General features: G+C 40.6%; 2 protein-coding genes across 5 annotated transcripts in view; both read right to left on the reverse strand.

Moving 5' to 3' along the window:
• LOC140923003 (uncharacterized) overlaps nucleotides 1-16870 on the reverse strand; it is a 144862-nt gene that overhangs the window by 18003 nt on the left and 109989 nt on the right. The window lies entirely within an intron of this gene.
• Nucleotides 6158-16773, reverse strand: LOC140923066 (uncharacterized). 3 transcript variants are annotated; one of them, XM_073373127.1, is made up of 13 exons: nucleotides 16645-16773; nucleotides 15848-15889; nucleotides 15091-15209; nucleotides 13541-13635; nucleotides 13058-13137; nucleotides 12726-12824; nucleotides 11911-11989; nucleotides 11120-11267; nucleotides 10496-10621; nucleotides 9761-9889; nucleotides 9362-9397; nucleotides 7537-7594; nucleotides 6158-7125 (listed from the first exon to the last, which is right to left on the reverse strand). In XM_073373127.1, exons 3-13 carry the CDS (start codon nucleotides 15121-15123, stop codon nucleotides 6983-6985), a joined length of 1026 nt encoding a protein of 341 aa, XP_073229228.1. In that variant the 5' UTR covers nucleotides 15124-15209; nucleotides 15848-15889; nucleotides 16645-16773; the 3' UTR covers nucleotides 6158-6982. The 3 variants fall into 3 exon arrangements, with proteins under 3 accessions (XP_073229228.1, XP_073229226.1, XP_073229225.1); XM_073373125.1 differs by lacking the exons at nucleotides 15848-15889; nucleotides 16645-16773 and having other exon boundaries at nucleotides 10496-10618; nucleotides 15091-15267; XM_073373124.1 differs by lacking the exons at nucleotides 15848-15889; nucleotides 16645-16773 and having other exon boundaries at nucleotides 15091-15267.

Below are 16870 nucleotides of genomic sequence, written 5' to 3' on the forward strand. Positions count from 1 at the left end.
TCACTTTTTACCACAATGCATTGCATTTAATCACACTTTTTACCACAATGCATTGCATTTAACCAGAGTGCATTGCGCCACGAACAACTCAAATAAAAACACGGGGAAGTTCGGTGGGTGAGAGAGTGCATCGTTCGCTGCTCAGACTTAGAGTTTTCTTTGTGGCAAATTTTCTACAGCACTGTTAGAGGTCTTACCAAATTTTAAGACACGCAGGAGTCTTTCAGATGGAGTACGATGGTTAACTTGGGGATTGAATTTCAATTCACGAGCCTTTGACTCGTCCAGGTGTTAAACCTGACGAGAAGATGAGCATTTGCTCTTCGACTCCGCAACACGGGGGATATACAAATTCCATCTTGCTAGAAGGTGATGTGAAAGTGAGAAAATGTCATGCAGTGCTATTCTTAAGAAACTGTATGAGCCGAAAATGGATGTGATTTTGACCATTCCCTTCAAAATAACAGCGGAAATCGAGATAATAAAACATATTTTTTGTGTCCTACTTTGCAGACGAGGACGTGTATCGGCGTTTTGAAAAGCATAATTATGTTCTTTCATTCATTCATTGCCATAGAATATGCGTGTACATTGTTTTTTCACTGTTAATAGTTAATGCGGTTGGCGATCATCGTGCCGGCGGAAGTTTCATGGAAAAGGAATAAAACGAAAGACTTTTCCTCAAAATTACGTAATCAGCCTCTGTGGTGTAGTGGTTAGGTGTAGTCGCGTCGAGCCGAAGGTGCTGGGTTCAAGTCGTACCGAATTTCTAATTCCTTTTTTCTTTTTTTTCCCGTTTTTTGTGTTGTTGTTTTCTATAAATATATAGCTAAATAACTGTTTCTTAATAAAGTGCAACAAACAGCAAGAAAAGTATTGTGTTTCCGGAGAAAATATCGTGCACCGTATATTAAATATATGGATAAACGATTGAACAATCTGAATTTCTATTATTTCCTACAATTTACTGTGGGAAAACCAGAGTTATAACCACTTGATCATTTTCTAAACAACGTTCCCACGAGTTATAGACTGATAGTAATTATTCTAGTACTTTCCAACATGTAAATGGGACATTCAATGTCATTTTCGATTCTTTTAAGTCTCACTGCCTAACTAATGTCAGTATCAACAGAATGTGCCGCAGCATTACTATCTTTTAGATACCCTAGTAATTAGCGACATATTCTTGTTAATTTTCTCCCATGAGGTGGGTCATGTTACGCTTATTTAAACAAGTGAAAGTGGAGGAACTCGTATTGTTTCTTATTTATTTAGTCACGATCAGTTTCTTAACGGATCTGTCTGTAAACAAAGCAGCCTTTCCATTTAGATGAAAATCACCAGTTCAGCGAAAAAGGAGCGATACCGGTGGAACCTCGGTTGAGGAATTAACGAGTAATCGGTACAACAAGCGACATTCCTTGCCGGCAATAATAATAAAATATACGAAAAAGAACTTAACAGTACAAGGAAACCCTCCTTAATTAATATCCTCAGTGCCGTAGCCAGACCAAACGGCCAACCGAGGCAAGCGGGAGTTGCTAGGGGGGTTCGGGGGCATGCCCCCCCCCCCCCCCCCGAGAAATTTTGAACTTTAGTCTCTCGGAAATGCGATTTGCAGCGTTTTCTGGGCCTTTCGGTATCTTTTTTTCGAGTTAATTTAAGTGGAATTTAAAAGGCAATAATCAGAAACAAGCTACATAATCTGGGTGACCGTTAACCTCGCCAATGGTTTTGATCAGTATTTGTTCAAAAAAAATTTGAGTTAACGTACGTAGCCCCTTGAGATCGATGATATGGTAATTTTTTCATAGTATATTGACTGAATTGCTGAATTCTTTGTAATATCATGATGCGTTAAAAATATCCGATGATCGCTTATGCAAAATAAAAATGATCGGCGAAATTCGTCAAAATTTTACCGAGGCGAGTGCCTCGGTTGGCCTCATACTAGCTACGGCGCTGATCCTGGTGGCGAACACATTATGTCAGTCCCCTGGTCGGTTCAATTATTCCGCAATCAACATCTCGGATTTTCCGCGTTGCACACAATCGTGAATGAAAGCTTTAAAGCACATAATTATTCTTCATTTCTTAATTCTGATGAAGAAAAGAAATTGTGCTGGGCCGAAGTCTGCGTGATTGTTTTTAGTCAATAGAGAATGATATATTTTTCTTTTTATAGTTACGTTTACTCGCGAGACGCGCGTTTTACAGGATTCGGTTCATTTACTTCCCTTATAAATTTGTTCCTTGCAAACAGTTGAATGACTAATAAGCAGGCGCGCCTCTTGCTAACCAAACCAGAGATGAAAATATTAGTTTCTTCAACATGATTACACAACACTTGTGCTTCAAAAAGGCAAGTATACTTAACAGTTTAGAAAATTCGTGATAAACAGTGGGCGCGTTGGAGGTGTGTCATAGGTTATGCATGTATATTCCACTCACACACGACCATTTAAAGTACTATGTCTGTACAACTCAGCAAACAAAATTCTTACAAACAAATTCTCACTTACCTGTTGCACACCAATGCCAAACACGACTAAAAAACAAACTTTGTTGATTGTTGTGAGTTTGTCGCAGTCGAGATAATCGGTTGTGTCAGACCCGCACAGTATAGCTCGTACCCGGGAGCTCGTAAGATGACTCGATGTAGGACACGCGTGTGTAAAAGGACTTTGGAACTATCAACAGTTAGAACACATCAACCAATGAGAAAGCACGGATCAAAGGGAAAGCCCCTCTTTTCCTTTTCTTTTTTTGCTCCCGTTCGCGTGATTTTCAACGAAACATGACTGAACGCATTGACGAAAAAAATGCTCCATAAATTCACGATATGATTGTGATTTGATGTCAACACGCCGAAAGGAAATCGTGGAGACTTTTCAAAGTGAGCTTTCTTTATTGACGATAGGAGGTAAAATCGCGAAAACTTGAAATCATCGACCTCATCGAAGACGTCATCTTGGATTGGACTTTTGGACACGGATCCGGATCAAAGTGAAATTACTACCTCTTGAATCGTGAAAACTTGGAGAACATACTGTAAACCTTTAACTATTGGATCAAGGGAATCCTGGAACTATTGTGTAACCGATCAATTGAGAATCTTGGATCTACTGTTTAACCGATTGTAACACATTGGAACTACTGTTTAACCTCATCAAGAGAATCTTGCAATCATAGTCATATATTGGGACTACTGGAACTATAGTAAACCCTTGGAACTATTGGATCGACTTTGGAACTATTACGGAAATATAAGGATTTGACTTTTAAAAGCATTTAAAATTTCACTTTCAATATTGTAAACCTCAGTCAAAATATTGCAATTGTGAGAGGGTCTCAATGGGGTTAACCGATAGGCGTAAATCGGCCCAAAATTTAGTCGATAACCGTAAAAATTGAAAAATTTTAACCGTTAGCCGTAAATAGGGTAAAAAGGGTTAACCGTAAAAACATTTTGCTCCTTAGATTTGATAATTTGAGGAAGATGCTAATTTCACTTAGAACGGTTGTGATTCTTATTTCGCGGCTATACTTTCAATCGGCTCTTTACTGGGTTCCCGTTTCTGCTAGTTTTGTTTTTCACGAAGATTCTATTCAAATAAACTGTTATGTCTTGTCTGTCTTTTATTAGGAATGGTCCTTTTTATGGCTCACAAAAAATTTTCGTTGACTGGCAATAGCTTAACCTTTTGTGGTTGTTTTGGCCCTGTCAAAATAATTAATTAGGGGGCACCCCCTCGCGTGGCATTGTCGTTTGGCACTCGCATCAAGTTTCTTCTAGGTTATATCTGGTTAAGCATCAGTTCGAAGGTCATTCGCGGTCCATCCTCGCTAGTTTTAGCATCGAAGCACGTTGCTCTTTGTTCTTATCCACCGCATCCTCTCTTTTAGCCATGGGTACCCGATCCACCCGCTCGTCAAGCAAAAAAATCCTCATCCTTCCTTCTACCGGAGGAAATCGACAACCTTTCAGCCTTGCCGGAAAATCCTGACCCGCTTTATAATCCCGATCCGCAAAATACGGGAGCCATTCCTAAGAAGAAATCGACGAAGAAAACCAGTTCTTCGCACACCGACGATCCCTCCGCTTCCGTGGAAAATCTTATTCGCTTGGAAGTTTTGCGAAAGGAGAATTTGGCAACACAGCTACAAATTACAGAAACGAAACTAAAGTTGGCTCAGCTAAACGCGAACGTTTCGTCTCCAGCTTCTGATGCCGTGGCAGCCACACCCCCATCTTCTTTGACGAAGCTTCGGTCGGCTATTGCGCCTAACGCATCTTCATCGCCAAGTCTACCATCTGAATTCGCAGAGATTCCCTCCCTTGACCAGCTCCGCTCAAGGAAAAAAGCCGGCGCTTCGCTGCCAAATAATTTCCTGTTCTCGCCTAAAGGTACGGTGGACTACGATAAATTAGAGTTAGCAGAGTTTGTGTGTGGTTACTTAGAATTCTGCAAGGAGCAGCCAGAGTCCTCCAAAGCTCCGTTGCTAAAGCATTTGCATTTGTTAATGGAGCGCGCCATAACCTACTCTTGGTCCAGCGTACGAAATTTCCACCTCTCCGTCAACAATGCCATCAAGCAAGGCCGTTTGTCCTGGCAGAGCTACGAAAGTATTCGCGAGCGAGCTCAGACCTTCTTTACACATCAGGATCTTCGCTCCAACCTCCCAACGTCTTCGCGCAACGGTTCTATTCCTGCCCGCGGCAAAGCCAAAGATCTCCTTTGCAGAGAATGGAACTACACCGGTAAATGCAGTTGTGCCATTTCTGATGCTAGTTACAATGCAGTCCATCGCTGTCGGGTTTGTGATTCTCCAGACCACGCCATGCCTACGTGCGCCAAGCGCAAATACCCAATCCCTGCATCGCAGTCAGCCTCCTCGTCAACTTCGTCCTCCACTGGCGCTGATCAGTCCTCCTGACTACGTTCTCTCGTTGTCCTGTCCAACGAGGTTAGAGCGTTTGGCTTGCTCAATTTCTTGGGCGCTAAGCGTTTGGTTCACTCGCGTTTCAACGTTAATGTTTGGTCTCACTATTTAGAACATTAGGATCACTCACCGTTTCTGGGCAAGGTGTCGTAAAGTACTCGATAAAAATCGTCTCGATTTCATGGCCTCTCGATTACGTTCTCGGCAGTCGAATCGAAAACGTGAAATCGAGACTCGTTGCCATCTGTCTCGATGACTCGTTTCAGAAACGAGACACGTTAAAACGGGGCCTAAAACGTTCTCGAAAACGTAGGGCAAAAAACGAGACTCGATTTTTCTCCAAAACGTAGGGCCCAAAACGAGACTCGATTTTTCGTGTTCGTAGGGACTCGTTCAAAAACTAACTCTGAGGGATTACACCATCAGAAAGGTATTTGCCGTGAGAGGGTAAATTCCCAAAAAATTAATGTATGTGCCAAAAATATTCTCTGAAAAAAAATAACCATGCACTGGCTTCAAAATATCAGAAAAGGGAAATAATGTGATACCTTTTTTACTTGTAAGGGCAATGGCAACGAAAGGATTGAGTGTAGATAAGATTTCTGGGGTCTTCTGGGGTAATTCCCATAACTTTTACATGGTTCGCGCAATTCCACTGGGGAATCGTCAGATTAACCCTTGTGAGGTGATTCAAATTTTCAGACAACTCTTTTAAATTTCAGCAGGTCGTTCTGTACTATGTGAAAGTTAATAGTCATATTTATATTTTCAAGATGTTTGAAAAGTTTTTTGTTTTTTTGTAAAAGGTAGGCACCCCTAGATAGAAAAGGTTAAAGATGGAAAATAAGATTGAAAAGACACCAGCAAATAATTACGACAACAACATTTTTGATAAGAAAGAGAAAAATTCTATTTGCATTTCGACTGAGGATCACATTAAAGGTTCTCAAAAAAATCTACTTAGCCAGCGGCCATACAAAAGAGGGGAAAAATAAGGAACAATTGATAATACTAACAAAAAAATCATTTGTTGAAGCTTTTATCTTAACTATTGTATAGCCGCTCAATCATTATGGGATGGTGTGACTTCGACTAATGGTAACCACTCAATATATACAGTTGATAATTAAAAAAAAAAATCACACTGCTATATTAACACCTGACTCTAATCTCTAATGTTCTTTTGGAAATATATTTTTGTATTTGCTTTAACGAAGCACTTGACTAATGAAACAGAAAAATATAATGATTTGATATTACTATTCTACTTTTAAACCTATAACGAGGGTAGCCTGAGTATCAGGCCATCCTTATGGGCTACCGGAGAGGAGATTTTTAGCTCTCCTCTTGTTCGCTTCTCTCTTCCCCCTTCTCACTCAGAAACGCCTGTTACTCAAGCTATAACGAGAGAGGCCAAAAACGTCAAGTGCAACCAAGGGCTAATTCAGTTGCCTTTTAAAAAAAGGTGCATGTTCACCCATGCGGCCTTGCTCGCCCTATACTACAGAAAAATAATTTGGCGAAGTTGAAAGTTTCTCCCTTCAGTGTGTGTAGAGTGACGCTTCGGCCATGCGTGAAAAAAACGAACACTCTGCCCAATCAAATTTCAAAACAAAAACACCCGCTCACAAAGTCACGTTGGTGAACATGGGCATTTAAGAGCTAAATAGTTTACTCCTTTATATACATGTATGAACGAAGATAAGCAAAATCAACTCTGTTCTGAGCAATCCAAACCGTTTCACCATGGACACGCTCATGTGAGCGTTTGGTTTTATTTTCAATCTTAGAGGCTCGGAACATTTTAAGCAAATTTAATTCCACTTTTATCTGTCAAATACACAATATCAAAGAGTCCCCTTTTTGTAGCCAATATTAACTCTACTCATGCATCTTGAGTACTAGAAATAAGAATAAAAATAGTAAATCTTATAGAGTTGTTTTCACATGTTAAGAATATACCCAGGCATCATCCCAGTCTTACTTCTTGGTTTAATTATAACTTTATCTTTAATGTAGGAAAAATAATTAATAACTAAGGATTTTTGTCATTTTCTTTTTTTTTCTTCTTTTCCCGCGAAGCAGTCGTTCTTTTATCTTTCCTTTTTCTTTTTTTCTTTTGCGCCACTTCCCCAGTCTCCTCTTCCGCGGCCTCCTCTTCTGGGTCCTTCCGTTCATCTGTCAATGAAAATAACCACCATTTAATCTTTAATTTCCTAAAATGATCTGCTTCTTGATAAATCAGGTGGCGCATCTCAAACTAGAGTCATTTGTGGTGCACCTGCGCCTGGCCTCCCTCCCACGTAAACGTACTTAGGGTTTTGTCACGCGTTTCTCTGCCATGAACATCTCATCCGTTAGCGCAGCCACTTCCGTTCTCCGAAACGGACCAGTCACGCGCCGTATCCATTTTTTTCTTTCAATGGGACTTTTACGATGACCGATGAAAAAAAGAAACGAACTACCACATTAAATCTAGGATGAACATAGACCTTCAACTGACACCAGAAGTAAAGTATGTTACGTCCTAATTGTGTTTTCTTGTGCCAAATGTTAGTTTATTGTTGATAATACAGTAAGTATCCTTACCTTCTATAGTATCTGACAGGTCTTTACTGCTGTATGGAAAGCTTCCCTTGAAAGACACCTGAAAAAAAAAAGAAAAAAAAGAAAGGGAAGTATTCTCCCCACGAAAGTACAACGAGCATGTCCGTCTGTGGGACAACTGTTGTCGTTCGTGGGTAGAATACTTCCCAGAAATGCCAAATAGTGGGCCAAACAAGTTACTAGCGGTGCCTTAAATTCCACCTAAGTCTTGACACTAAGATAGTTACAGTTCATTACCGAAAATAGGACAAGCGTCTATTCGTATTCACTTCCCAGGGCTTGTTACATTTTATATTTGGAACTCTGTTGTCTGGGTTGAACTTCTCAAGAGCCTGGTCCCAAGTGTCCTGGCTCACGAAGAGCCTGGTCCCAAGTGTCCTGGCTCAATTAAGAAGTCTGTTGTCTGGGTTGAACTTCTCAAGAGCCTGGTCCCAAGTGTCCTGGCTCACGGAGAGCCTGGTCCCAAGTGTCCTGGCTCAATTAAGAAGTATGTTGTCTGCGTTGAACTTCTCAAGAGCCTGGTCCCAAGTGTCCTGGCTCACGGAGAGCCTGGTCCCAAGTGTCCTGGCTCAATTAAGAAGTTTGTTGTCTGGGTTGAACTCCTCAAGAGCCTGGTCCCAAGTGTCCTGGCTCACGAAGAGCCTGGTCCCAAGTGTCCTGGCTCAATTAAGAAGTCTGTTGTCTGGGTTGAACTTCTCAAGAGCCTGGTCCCAAGTGTCCTGGCTCACGGAGAGCCTGGTCCCAAGTGTCCTGGCTCAATTAAGAAGTATGTTGTCTGCGTTGAACTTCTCAAGAGCCTGGTCCCAAGTGTCCTGGCTCACGGAGAGCCTGGTCCCAAGTGTCCTGGCTCAATTAAGAAGTTTGTTGTCTGGGTTGAACTCCTCAAGAGCCTGGTCCCAAGTGTCCTGGCTCACGGAGAGCCTGGTCCCAAGTGTCCTGGCTCAATTAAGAAGTCTGTTGTCTTGGTTGAACTTCTCAAGAGCCTGGTCCCAAGTGTCCTGGCTCACGAAGAGCCTGGTCCCAAGTGCCCTGGCTCAATTAAGAAGTCGGTTGTCTTGGTTGAACTTCTCAAGAGCCTGGTCCCAAGTGTCCTGGCTCACGAAGAGCCTGGTCCCAAGTGTCCTGGCTCAATTAAGAAGTCGGTTGTCTGGGTTGAACTTCTCAAGAACCTGGTCCCAAGTGTCGTGGTTTGATGGAGAAGTCTGTTTCAAGTCTGTCATTTGGGTAAAAGTTTCTAAGAACATTGGGGTCCTACCCGTCCTGACTCAGTTACAGAGATTTCGTTTGTCATGGGGGATTTCTTTTCTTTTTCCCTTGTCCCTTTTTTGTTGTTCTTTGTTTTCAGTCAATTGTTCTTTGTGGGATACAGTTCCCGTTTTCTTGTTCAAATTTCAAATGGGCTTTTCTTTATTTTTAAGATAGAACCGATTACAATTTTATCCTGGTCCTGTATCGTTGGCCCTTACTTTATCTCGGAAATTGGCACTACTACGTTTGTATTCCTAACTGTCGTTACTCTATAGGTGTAGACAAAAGCTCTGTTCAACAATGCGTAAAATCTGCCTCTGTCTACCTTTGTATTATAAAGATCCTTTTCATTGCTTTTTATATGTACTGTGCTTTTGATGTCGACAGAACACGATACATTCTAAATTTACGAATTATGCACGGATTATGCATGGTTCAATTCTACCTGTTACCACCCCTCCGGACACATTCCCGGGCCGGATTCTGCAGCTTTCCCCTAACATGGTGGTCTATTGGTTACAGGTAGAATCGAACCATACATTATTGTGTTCTTTCTAACCTCAGAGGGAAAAGATGAAGTCACTTCCTCCTCGTCCTGTGTGGAAAAATTGGGAGAACAATCACCGAAAAAAGTTCGTATACGTCACAGTTATATTTTTTATGCTTTTGAATCTTACAGCGTCATATTGGAATTGCACGTTTTGCTGTTTAGCTGCCTGTCTCGACATTGCATTTCAGTGGTTTCCCATGTTTGACCTAAAAAATATTTTATGTTCGTTTATCCGCCTCATATTATTCCTGAGAGAGAGATTGAGATTGCTTTCCACATGACTAAGGTGCTTGATAATCACAAAAATCACCAATTCGGCTTTTCACAAAATCGAGGCTCAGTTATTTGACCATAAAACAACTCCGTCAGTTTAGAGATGAGGCTACACAAAATTCGGCCTCCACTTACTCTTTCCGTGAGGTCCAGAGTCTCGTCCAAAGGGCCAACCCTCTCGTCGTGGGTCCGTAATGTTTGACCCCGGTGTAACGTAAAATATAACGGCATGTCTTGCATAGCACCAGCCCAGTCATATACTTCCTGTCATAAAATTATAAGAAATCCATAATTTGTGTAAACATTAAACACGCGGCGAAAGACTGTGAAGACTAAATGAACGTTGGTGTTATTCTGTGGAGCTGAGGACTTTATTTCTGGGATTTTAGTTTGCCATAATGTTTAAGAAGACGTAATGAAACCGTTTTCTAATCTTTTGCAAACTGGAGTCTTAGGCCCTGGATTCACTGGCGATGCATAAGAGCGTAGTTAACCACAGGACTCTTGTGTTAGTGAACACAAACGCACACGGTAGCATAAATGGGAATGCGGAGAGCTGTTTTCACGGTGAAATAAGAGCACTCGTGCTTGTTCGTGCTTGCGCTTGTGCTTACCTTAATGCCATCGAGAAGTAGTTTTAAACATGTTTTCGAACAAAAAAAATTGCTGTCACTCCATCGCGTTTTAAACAAACAAAACCGTTCAAATCTATATCATGAAAAGCAAACATAAACCTTGTCTCAAATCCATCTTACGAACAGCAGAAACCGAACAGAACATAAATTAATGATATCCTCGTATTATCACGGAGCAAGCCTTAAATTGACTTAAAGTTCTAATAAAACCTGGAAACGTAATGTTGCGTCTTACCTGGAACTGAGCTCCATTTCTGAATTTCCTTGACCTGGTTCCCAAGTTTGTTCTCAGGCGTATATGGACGCCCCTTTCTGGCTCGTCGGATACTCTTACCTTCCTCGCCTCTCTTATCCGTCTCTGCTAATGATAATCAACAAGAGGGTTCACGTTTACTTCATTGTCAACTCTTATTGTGTCACCCAAGTCATATTTATAAGGAAGACTTGCCTCGCTGGGTCTCGCTTTTCCGATGGTGGGGTCACCCTTACAGCCGGGCTAACTTTTCTCCATTTTATAAACTCTTTATCTCGCCCTGTTGTTACAACTCTGACAAAGCGAGACAATCAGAGCACGCCCGAGCGCTGTTGTCCTTGGCAAAACTGAGAAGGCAGCTCTCGGCTCGGGTAAAGAGGTCGACATATATTTCTCATATAAACGCTCGCCAAAGTTGCCTCGGCTGGGAGGGTGGCCCTCTTACCCGGGAACACGTTTCTTCTTATAAAAGGGGCCAAAAGACCTCATTTGTCACCAGCTATTGGACGAGATCAGCGTCGTAACCCATACCAACAAACACTGAACTATCATTTGCCTTTTACTCAGTGAAAGCTGTAGGAACTCTGCAGAATTCTTTATCTTTACCTTTTCAATGATCTTTCGCTCGCCATCGTCACCCTTGCCTTCTTCCCCTTTTTTTTGGCTGGAATTTGCACTACCCCCACTTGTACCAACTTCTCGCAATTCTTCATCCTGCGCAATTCTTTGCGCTCTCCATTCGGAAATTTTTTCCCTGCATAGTAAACAATCTTCCATTAATAGAGCTCACGAGTTCTTTTCTTCTCTTTTTGTTACCAGTGAATCGGAGCAGACAGAGCGTGAGACTATGTTCATATGTGAAGCCTTCTGTATTGCATGTGTGCGTGGAATAATGCCCTCGCTTACTTCCAAAGAAACACATTGGTCCCGCTCTATTATCAGCTTGGAAATCTTTGTTTCGGAAAAAAAAACGTACCTCTGTTGAGACAACAAAGCACCAGCTTCTTTAGCTTTTTTCACAGCCTCAACTAGGCATGATAGGTCGATTTATTTATTTATTTATTATAATGTTACTCATTAATATTCCAGAAATGTAGATTTTTCAATCGTTTCCTTCGTTGATAAACATTTTAACGAACACGGTTTTGCTTTCCACCACCTTAGGTCAATTATTTATGGGACCATTTTCGAGGAATGAAAGCGACAAAGGCGTGTGTCTAGTCATGGATTTCTTGTGGTTAAATAATTCATTTTATCCATAGCTAAAATTATATTTTAGATAAAGCATCATGCTCAGCGCCGATTTTAGGAATAAAAAAATCTAGCCTTTAGTGAAATATTGGGATTTCTTTCCTGTTTTGTTAGCGATATCTTGTCTCAATAAACAAGGAACGTACCTCTCCGCAGATAACTGCTGGCATTTTTCCATGGCTTCACAGATCACTTTCCGGAGCTTCTGTGTGTCTATGTTGCTGTCTGAAAATACACATAAAAAAAGGTTGACTTTTCCTCCCTTTCTGAATAAAAAGGCTAAACGACACACTATGCCCAACAGCTGGGGTGACTCTAAATTTTTCAGTGTTCCCTGGTCTTGAGAACAAATTAAAGTTTAGCCGGGTACATGTATTTAAACTGACAGTTACATGCCAAAAAACACACCAATTTATTAGTGATTACCCCCACAAAACACAAATAATCAGAACGTTTACTTAGTACTGGGTTACGGTTACTGATTAGTATTAAACTAGAGGATACGCGTTCCTCACTTAAGTTTGATTTCCACTGACGCGTTTTTGGCTACGTACGTTAACGCTATTATCACGTTATCGTGAAAGAAATTGAGGCAATATATAAAGTGTTGAGATTAAACGTGAAGTTGGCCGGGTTCTAGTTTAAACTTATGTGCGACCTTTCATTCATTGCCCCTATTTTAATTGCGAACGTAAATTTTACGCAAAGATCACGGATCCGAAATAGAGTCGAAAGGAGTCCAGTTTCCCGGCCGAGGTGCCCCTGATATAGTTAATAGAGGCGGCTAATTTGCAGTCGCCCGTGATAGCTAGAACATTTCTACCTTAGTGCCACATGCACACCAGATTAGGATGCGTTTTGAAGAACGCGATAACCAAAAACGAAAATATTGAATATCCAAATGAAAGAATACATATTCCATACGAGAGTTAATTGTCTTGGTGCTAATTATTTCACCTACCTTGGAACTCCTTCATCAAGGTGGGTGTGGCCGAAGTTGATGATGGCGACAATATCATCAGTGTGTCGGCGATGTACCGCACACCAAACATGGTACAAACTGTAAGGCACAAATCTGACAGTTACTGGATGTTTTTTATTACTTAGTTTCACTAGACTGATTCCTCTGTCTCGCAGTTCAGTATAACCTTTGACCAATGGTCATTTTTTGGAACAAAGTTAAGGAAAGAGTAGGAAAATTATTTCATGACTTTCTTTTCATTCTGTCTGCACCGACAATTGCACTTTCAATATCAGTTTTGATAACCGATAATGCAAATTCAAATCGTTTACCTCTCCGGCCATCTATGGAGGATGTCTCTGCCATCCAATAAAAAGAGCCTGTCATTTGTCCCATTAGGTATCGGAGACCCCTGTCAAGTGAGGATATGATTAATGGTCAAAGATGATAGTGAGCATTTTGTCCCTTCCTTAAAAGGAAGAAACTACTAGAGCGAGGAGAGGGTATACATAATCAGCTTTTATTTAAGATATAGCTCAAGTACATTTGAATGTAGTGCACTACTACTGTGCAATGGCGGTTCCTGGAGAGGGCGCCCGGGTGGTTGGCCAACCCCCCCCCCCTTTCACTTTTGTCATGGTCCGAATGACCGCCCTGCCCCCCCCCCCCCCCCTTTTCTGGAGGTTTGGATCCGCCACTGCTGTGTTCTAAAAGGAAACAGCCTCTACTTGACTCTATAAAATTGAATGTACTTTCTAATGGGAACAGTATTTGAGATTTCATGTTAGATGTGTTGTTCCTTTGTACATGCTCACCTCAGAATCTCCTTCCTGCCAGAATTGTTTTGCTTCTGGGGGTTGAGGGTCACTACCACTATTGGGACGGCATTTTCCCGTGCTTGCCAGCAAAGCTAAGTATGGTAAAATACATAGAGCGGTTTTCACTTGACTGTCGTAAAACCAAAACCAAAGTAAATACACTAGCCAACCAAAGGGCGTAGTAAAACCAAAACCAAAACCAAAACCAATCCCTTTCGACAGTCAAGTGAAAACCGCTCTATACCAGTTAGGTGTTGCTCTCGGGCAGTATAGAGTGGAAACTGTCACGAGTGATTTGCTTAATCTTGGTATGACATAAAAAACTTAATCGCGCTATAATATATGCGCGATAATTATGATGCGATGCTACGGGCTGTGATTGGTCGTTGCGTATGATCTATTAGAGTACGGGTACATGGTAATTTCAACGTGGCGCGCGGTTTTGTCGGATTAATGCCTCGAAAAAAAAGTCCAGCGGGAGCTATTTACAAAGAAGAAAAATGGAGAAACGGAGACAGAAAGAGCTCATGACAACTTGAGAATCTCTAAACTACAAGAAATCTTCACAACAGTTGCCATCGTGTGTCGTCGCTACGAGAGACTCGCTGTTCCCATTATTCTGCTTTGAGCAATAAAAGACGTTCCAAAAATTTCCGAAAAAACCGTATAAGCTTACAAGTAAGATAAAGAAAAAAGAGGAAACAGAGACGAAAAGTAGCGATTGGGCCTAAATCAGCACAAATTCGAACAGTGAAGCGGTACGAGGCAGGTATGTGTACAGTATATAAAACAAATAGATTCGTGGTTGCTCTGGGTCTGTACATCATCTGCGGCTCGTGTACACTTCTTTGTTTTACCATATTTTGACGTCATCTGTGATCTCTATCATCTTGGACATAACATAATTTTAAGTTAGAGATGGGTATAAAATTGGAATACACTTCATGGTCAAGGGACTCTTTCTTTAGCTTAGGCCTTATCATAGCTTCCTTAAGTTGCACCGGCACATTAGCAGTTTCCAATTGATATGTTGATCATCTCATGTCCATGCACTCTTCCAGTATTGATGCTGGAAGAGGGTCTCAAATACAGGTCTTGGGGAGGCAGGAGTTGATTAAACTCTTCGCCTGGTCTTCTGTCATGCTTTCTAACTCAGTGAGTTCAGCAATGCAGGCCTGAGCATCCACAACATTACTGTTTGGAATTTTTATCACGTAAAGCTTGGATTCATAACTTGCTTCAAGGCTAAAACATGCTCCACCTATATCTTGAACCCAATTTACACACACTAAAAAAATCGGCACGGCACGCCAAATTTTTGGCACGGTGCTGATGATTTTTAAGGCACAGCACTCCCAATTTTTGACGTGTAAACGTATCGGTCTCAAATGTAATGTGGCAACAGTGCTCAAAAATTTAGGGGTGCCGAGACTACCTCCTGGAGGTTGTCTCGGCACGGGTAAATGAGGCACACTGCCAAAAATTTGGCATGCCGTGCCGATTTTTTTAGTGTGTGTAAATGGGGTTTTGTTGTAGTTATGAATTACCTCTTCAAATGAGTGAACAAGAAAGCATGGCATGGAGGTGTCCTCTCCTTGGCAGGCGTCCAATAAACGCTGTTCACAGCGTACCAACTCAATGGTTCTGGAGGTCACGTTGGTTTTCTCTGCAAAAGAAAATTTTCCTTTGGACATTAAGTATTACCTAGGAGCACTATGAATAGAATCCACATATGCAGATCTCGGAGGGTGTTATCCACCTTGTCCGATAACACCCTCCGAGATCTGCAGAATTCTTCATTTTACTATGAAGGCCAAATTCAATAATATTATTCATTCCAAAAAAAATTCCAAGTTTGCAGATATACTGGTACTCTAAATGGCAGATGTCTTTATTTCGCCATAAAATGGTTAAAATGTTCCGCCGACTGTTCAGCCATCGACTGTTAGGTCATTTGTTTCTCACGACCTAAACAAATGAACCTTGTCCTCAGGTTTTTTTGGACAACAGTTAAATAATCTGCAACCTGGCTACACTTTTGAGATCATTTGAGAACATTGTTTCAATATGACAAAATTCTTGCCAAATTTGGTCCACAGTAGCTGGTTATGGTGAATTTATGTTATGTGTGTGGTTTTAACCAATCAGAAACTGGTTATTTTGAATGAATAATAATTATATTTGGGCCCATGTGTACAGCTGAAACCTTGAAGATATATTTTATTTGTTTCCTCAAAATATTTTTACTTTTAAGAATGTAGGTTGAAATTTTTCTGGTAATAATATGGTAATAATTTGACTTACCTCCCAGGCCATGTGGGGAATGGTCTTCAACTACTGTGCCCACTAATTAAAAAAATAATGAAACAGAATTTGATAAAAATGGTAAAAATCTCATTAACTGCATGGCAGTCATTTACTTTTTTCTTGTTTTGCAAGCAATGCTAGTTTGATAATTACCACTAGGTGTATTATATATACTCACGTTTACCCTGATCAATAAACTTCTAATGTAACTGACGTTATACACATCAGCATGTTTTGGATGATGGGTGTCTAACTAACCATGTCCTTATTTCATTTTTATTATATAAGCACCAATTAAAAATACCAGGTGAGAAAACATGAAAAAACTTCTCATGTGAATTGATATCACCATTGCTATGGCAACATAAAAATTGGCGCCTTTCGAGGCAAAAGACTGTTAAGCGTTTTTGTTTGGTTTATCACTGGTGTTTTGATATAAAAAAGAGGACATTACATGGCCCCTTGGAGAAACGGAATTTCTCTTCTCTTGTTGAAGAAATATTTCACTAGATTGCTGCGCTCACTCATATTATTCTATTTATTATTATTATTATTTTTTATTTTTTTTTTTTCTGCATGGCCATGTAGTATCCTCTACATTGCAAGTCCTGGTAAAATTTCTTTGAAGACCTTATGTATTGGTGAAGTTTTAAAGTAACTATATGGATACATTAATGCATGATAGTTATTGTCAAACAAAGACAGAATTGGTGTTTTACCTGTGCCAAGAAAATATCAAAACATAACAATTGCACTAGATGTTCATTTTGTGATAAATAGTAATATTATTTTACCTTTGGTGCCTTCACCATAGAAAGGTGTACCAGAGATACCTAAAGAGAGCAGCAGTTACATTCTTAAATAAGGAAAGTCCTATTGATAAGGTTTACATATCAAGGGAGGGTTTATATACAAAACTTGATTTTTACCAACCCTGTTACCCTGTTTCTAATACAATGGTGTTTAATGCCTTCTTAGGTTAATGGGGTGATGAAGAGAAATGAAGCTTTTTTTAAATCT

The sequence above is a fragment of the Porites lutea genome, chromosome 13 (genome assembly GCF_958299795.1).
Source record: "Porites lutea chromosome 13, jaPorLute2.1, whole genome shotgun sequence".
In the NCBI taxonomy this organism is placed as follows: domain Eukaryota; kingdom Metazoa; phylum Cnidaria; class Anthozoa; order Scleractinia; family Poritidae; genus Porites; species Porites lutea.

What these genes read in the sequence shown, in the direction of transcription:
- LOC140923066 (XM_073373124.1), bottom strand. Translation starts at nt 15,237, where the DNA reads ATGTCCAAAGGAAAATTTTCTTTTGCAGAGAAAACCAACGTGACCTCC. An exon ending in CTCCATAGATGGCCGGAGAG is followed by an intron (nt 12,825 to 13,057) that starts GTAAACGATTTG and finishes TGTGCCTTACAG; the next exon opens with TTTGTACCATGTTTGGTGTG. An exon ending in CTCTGGACCTCACGGAAAGA is followed by an intron (nt 9,398 to 9,760) that starts GTAAGTGGAGGC and finishes TTTTCCACACAG; the next exon opens with GACGAGGAGGAAGTGACTTC.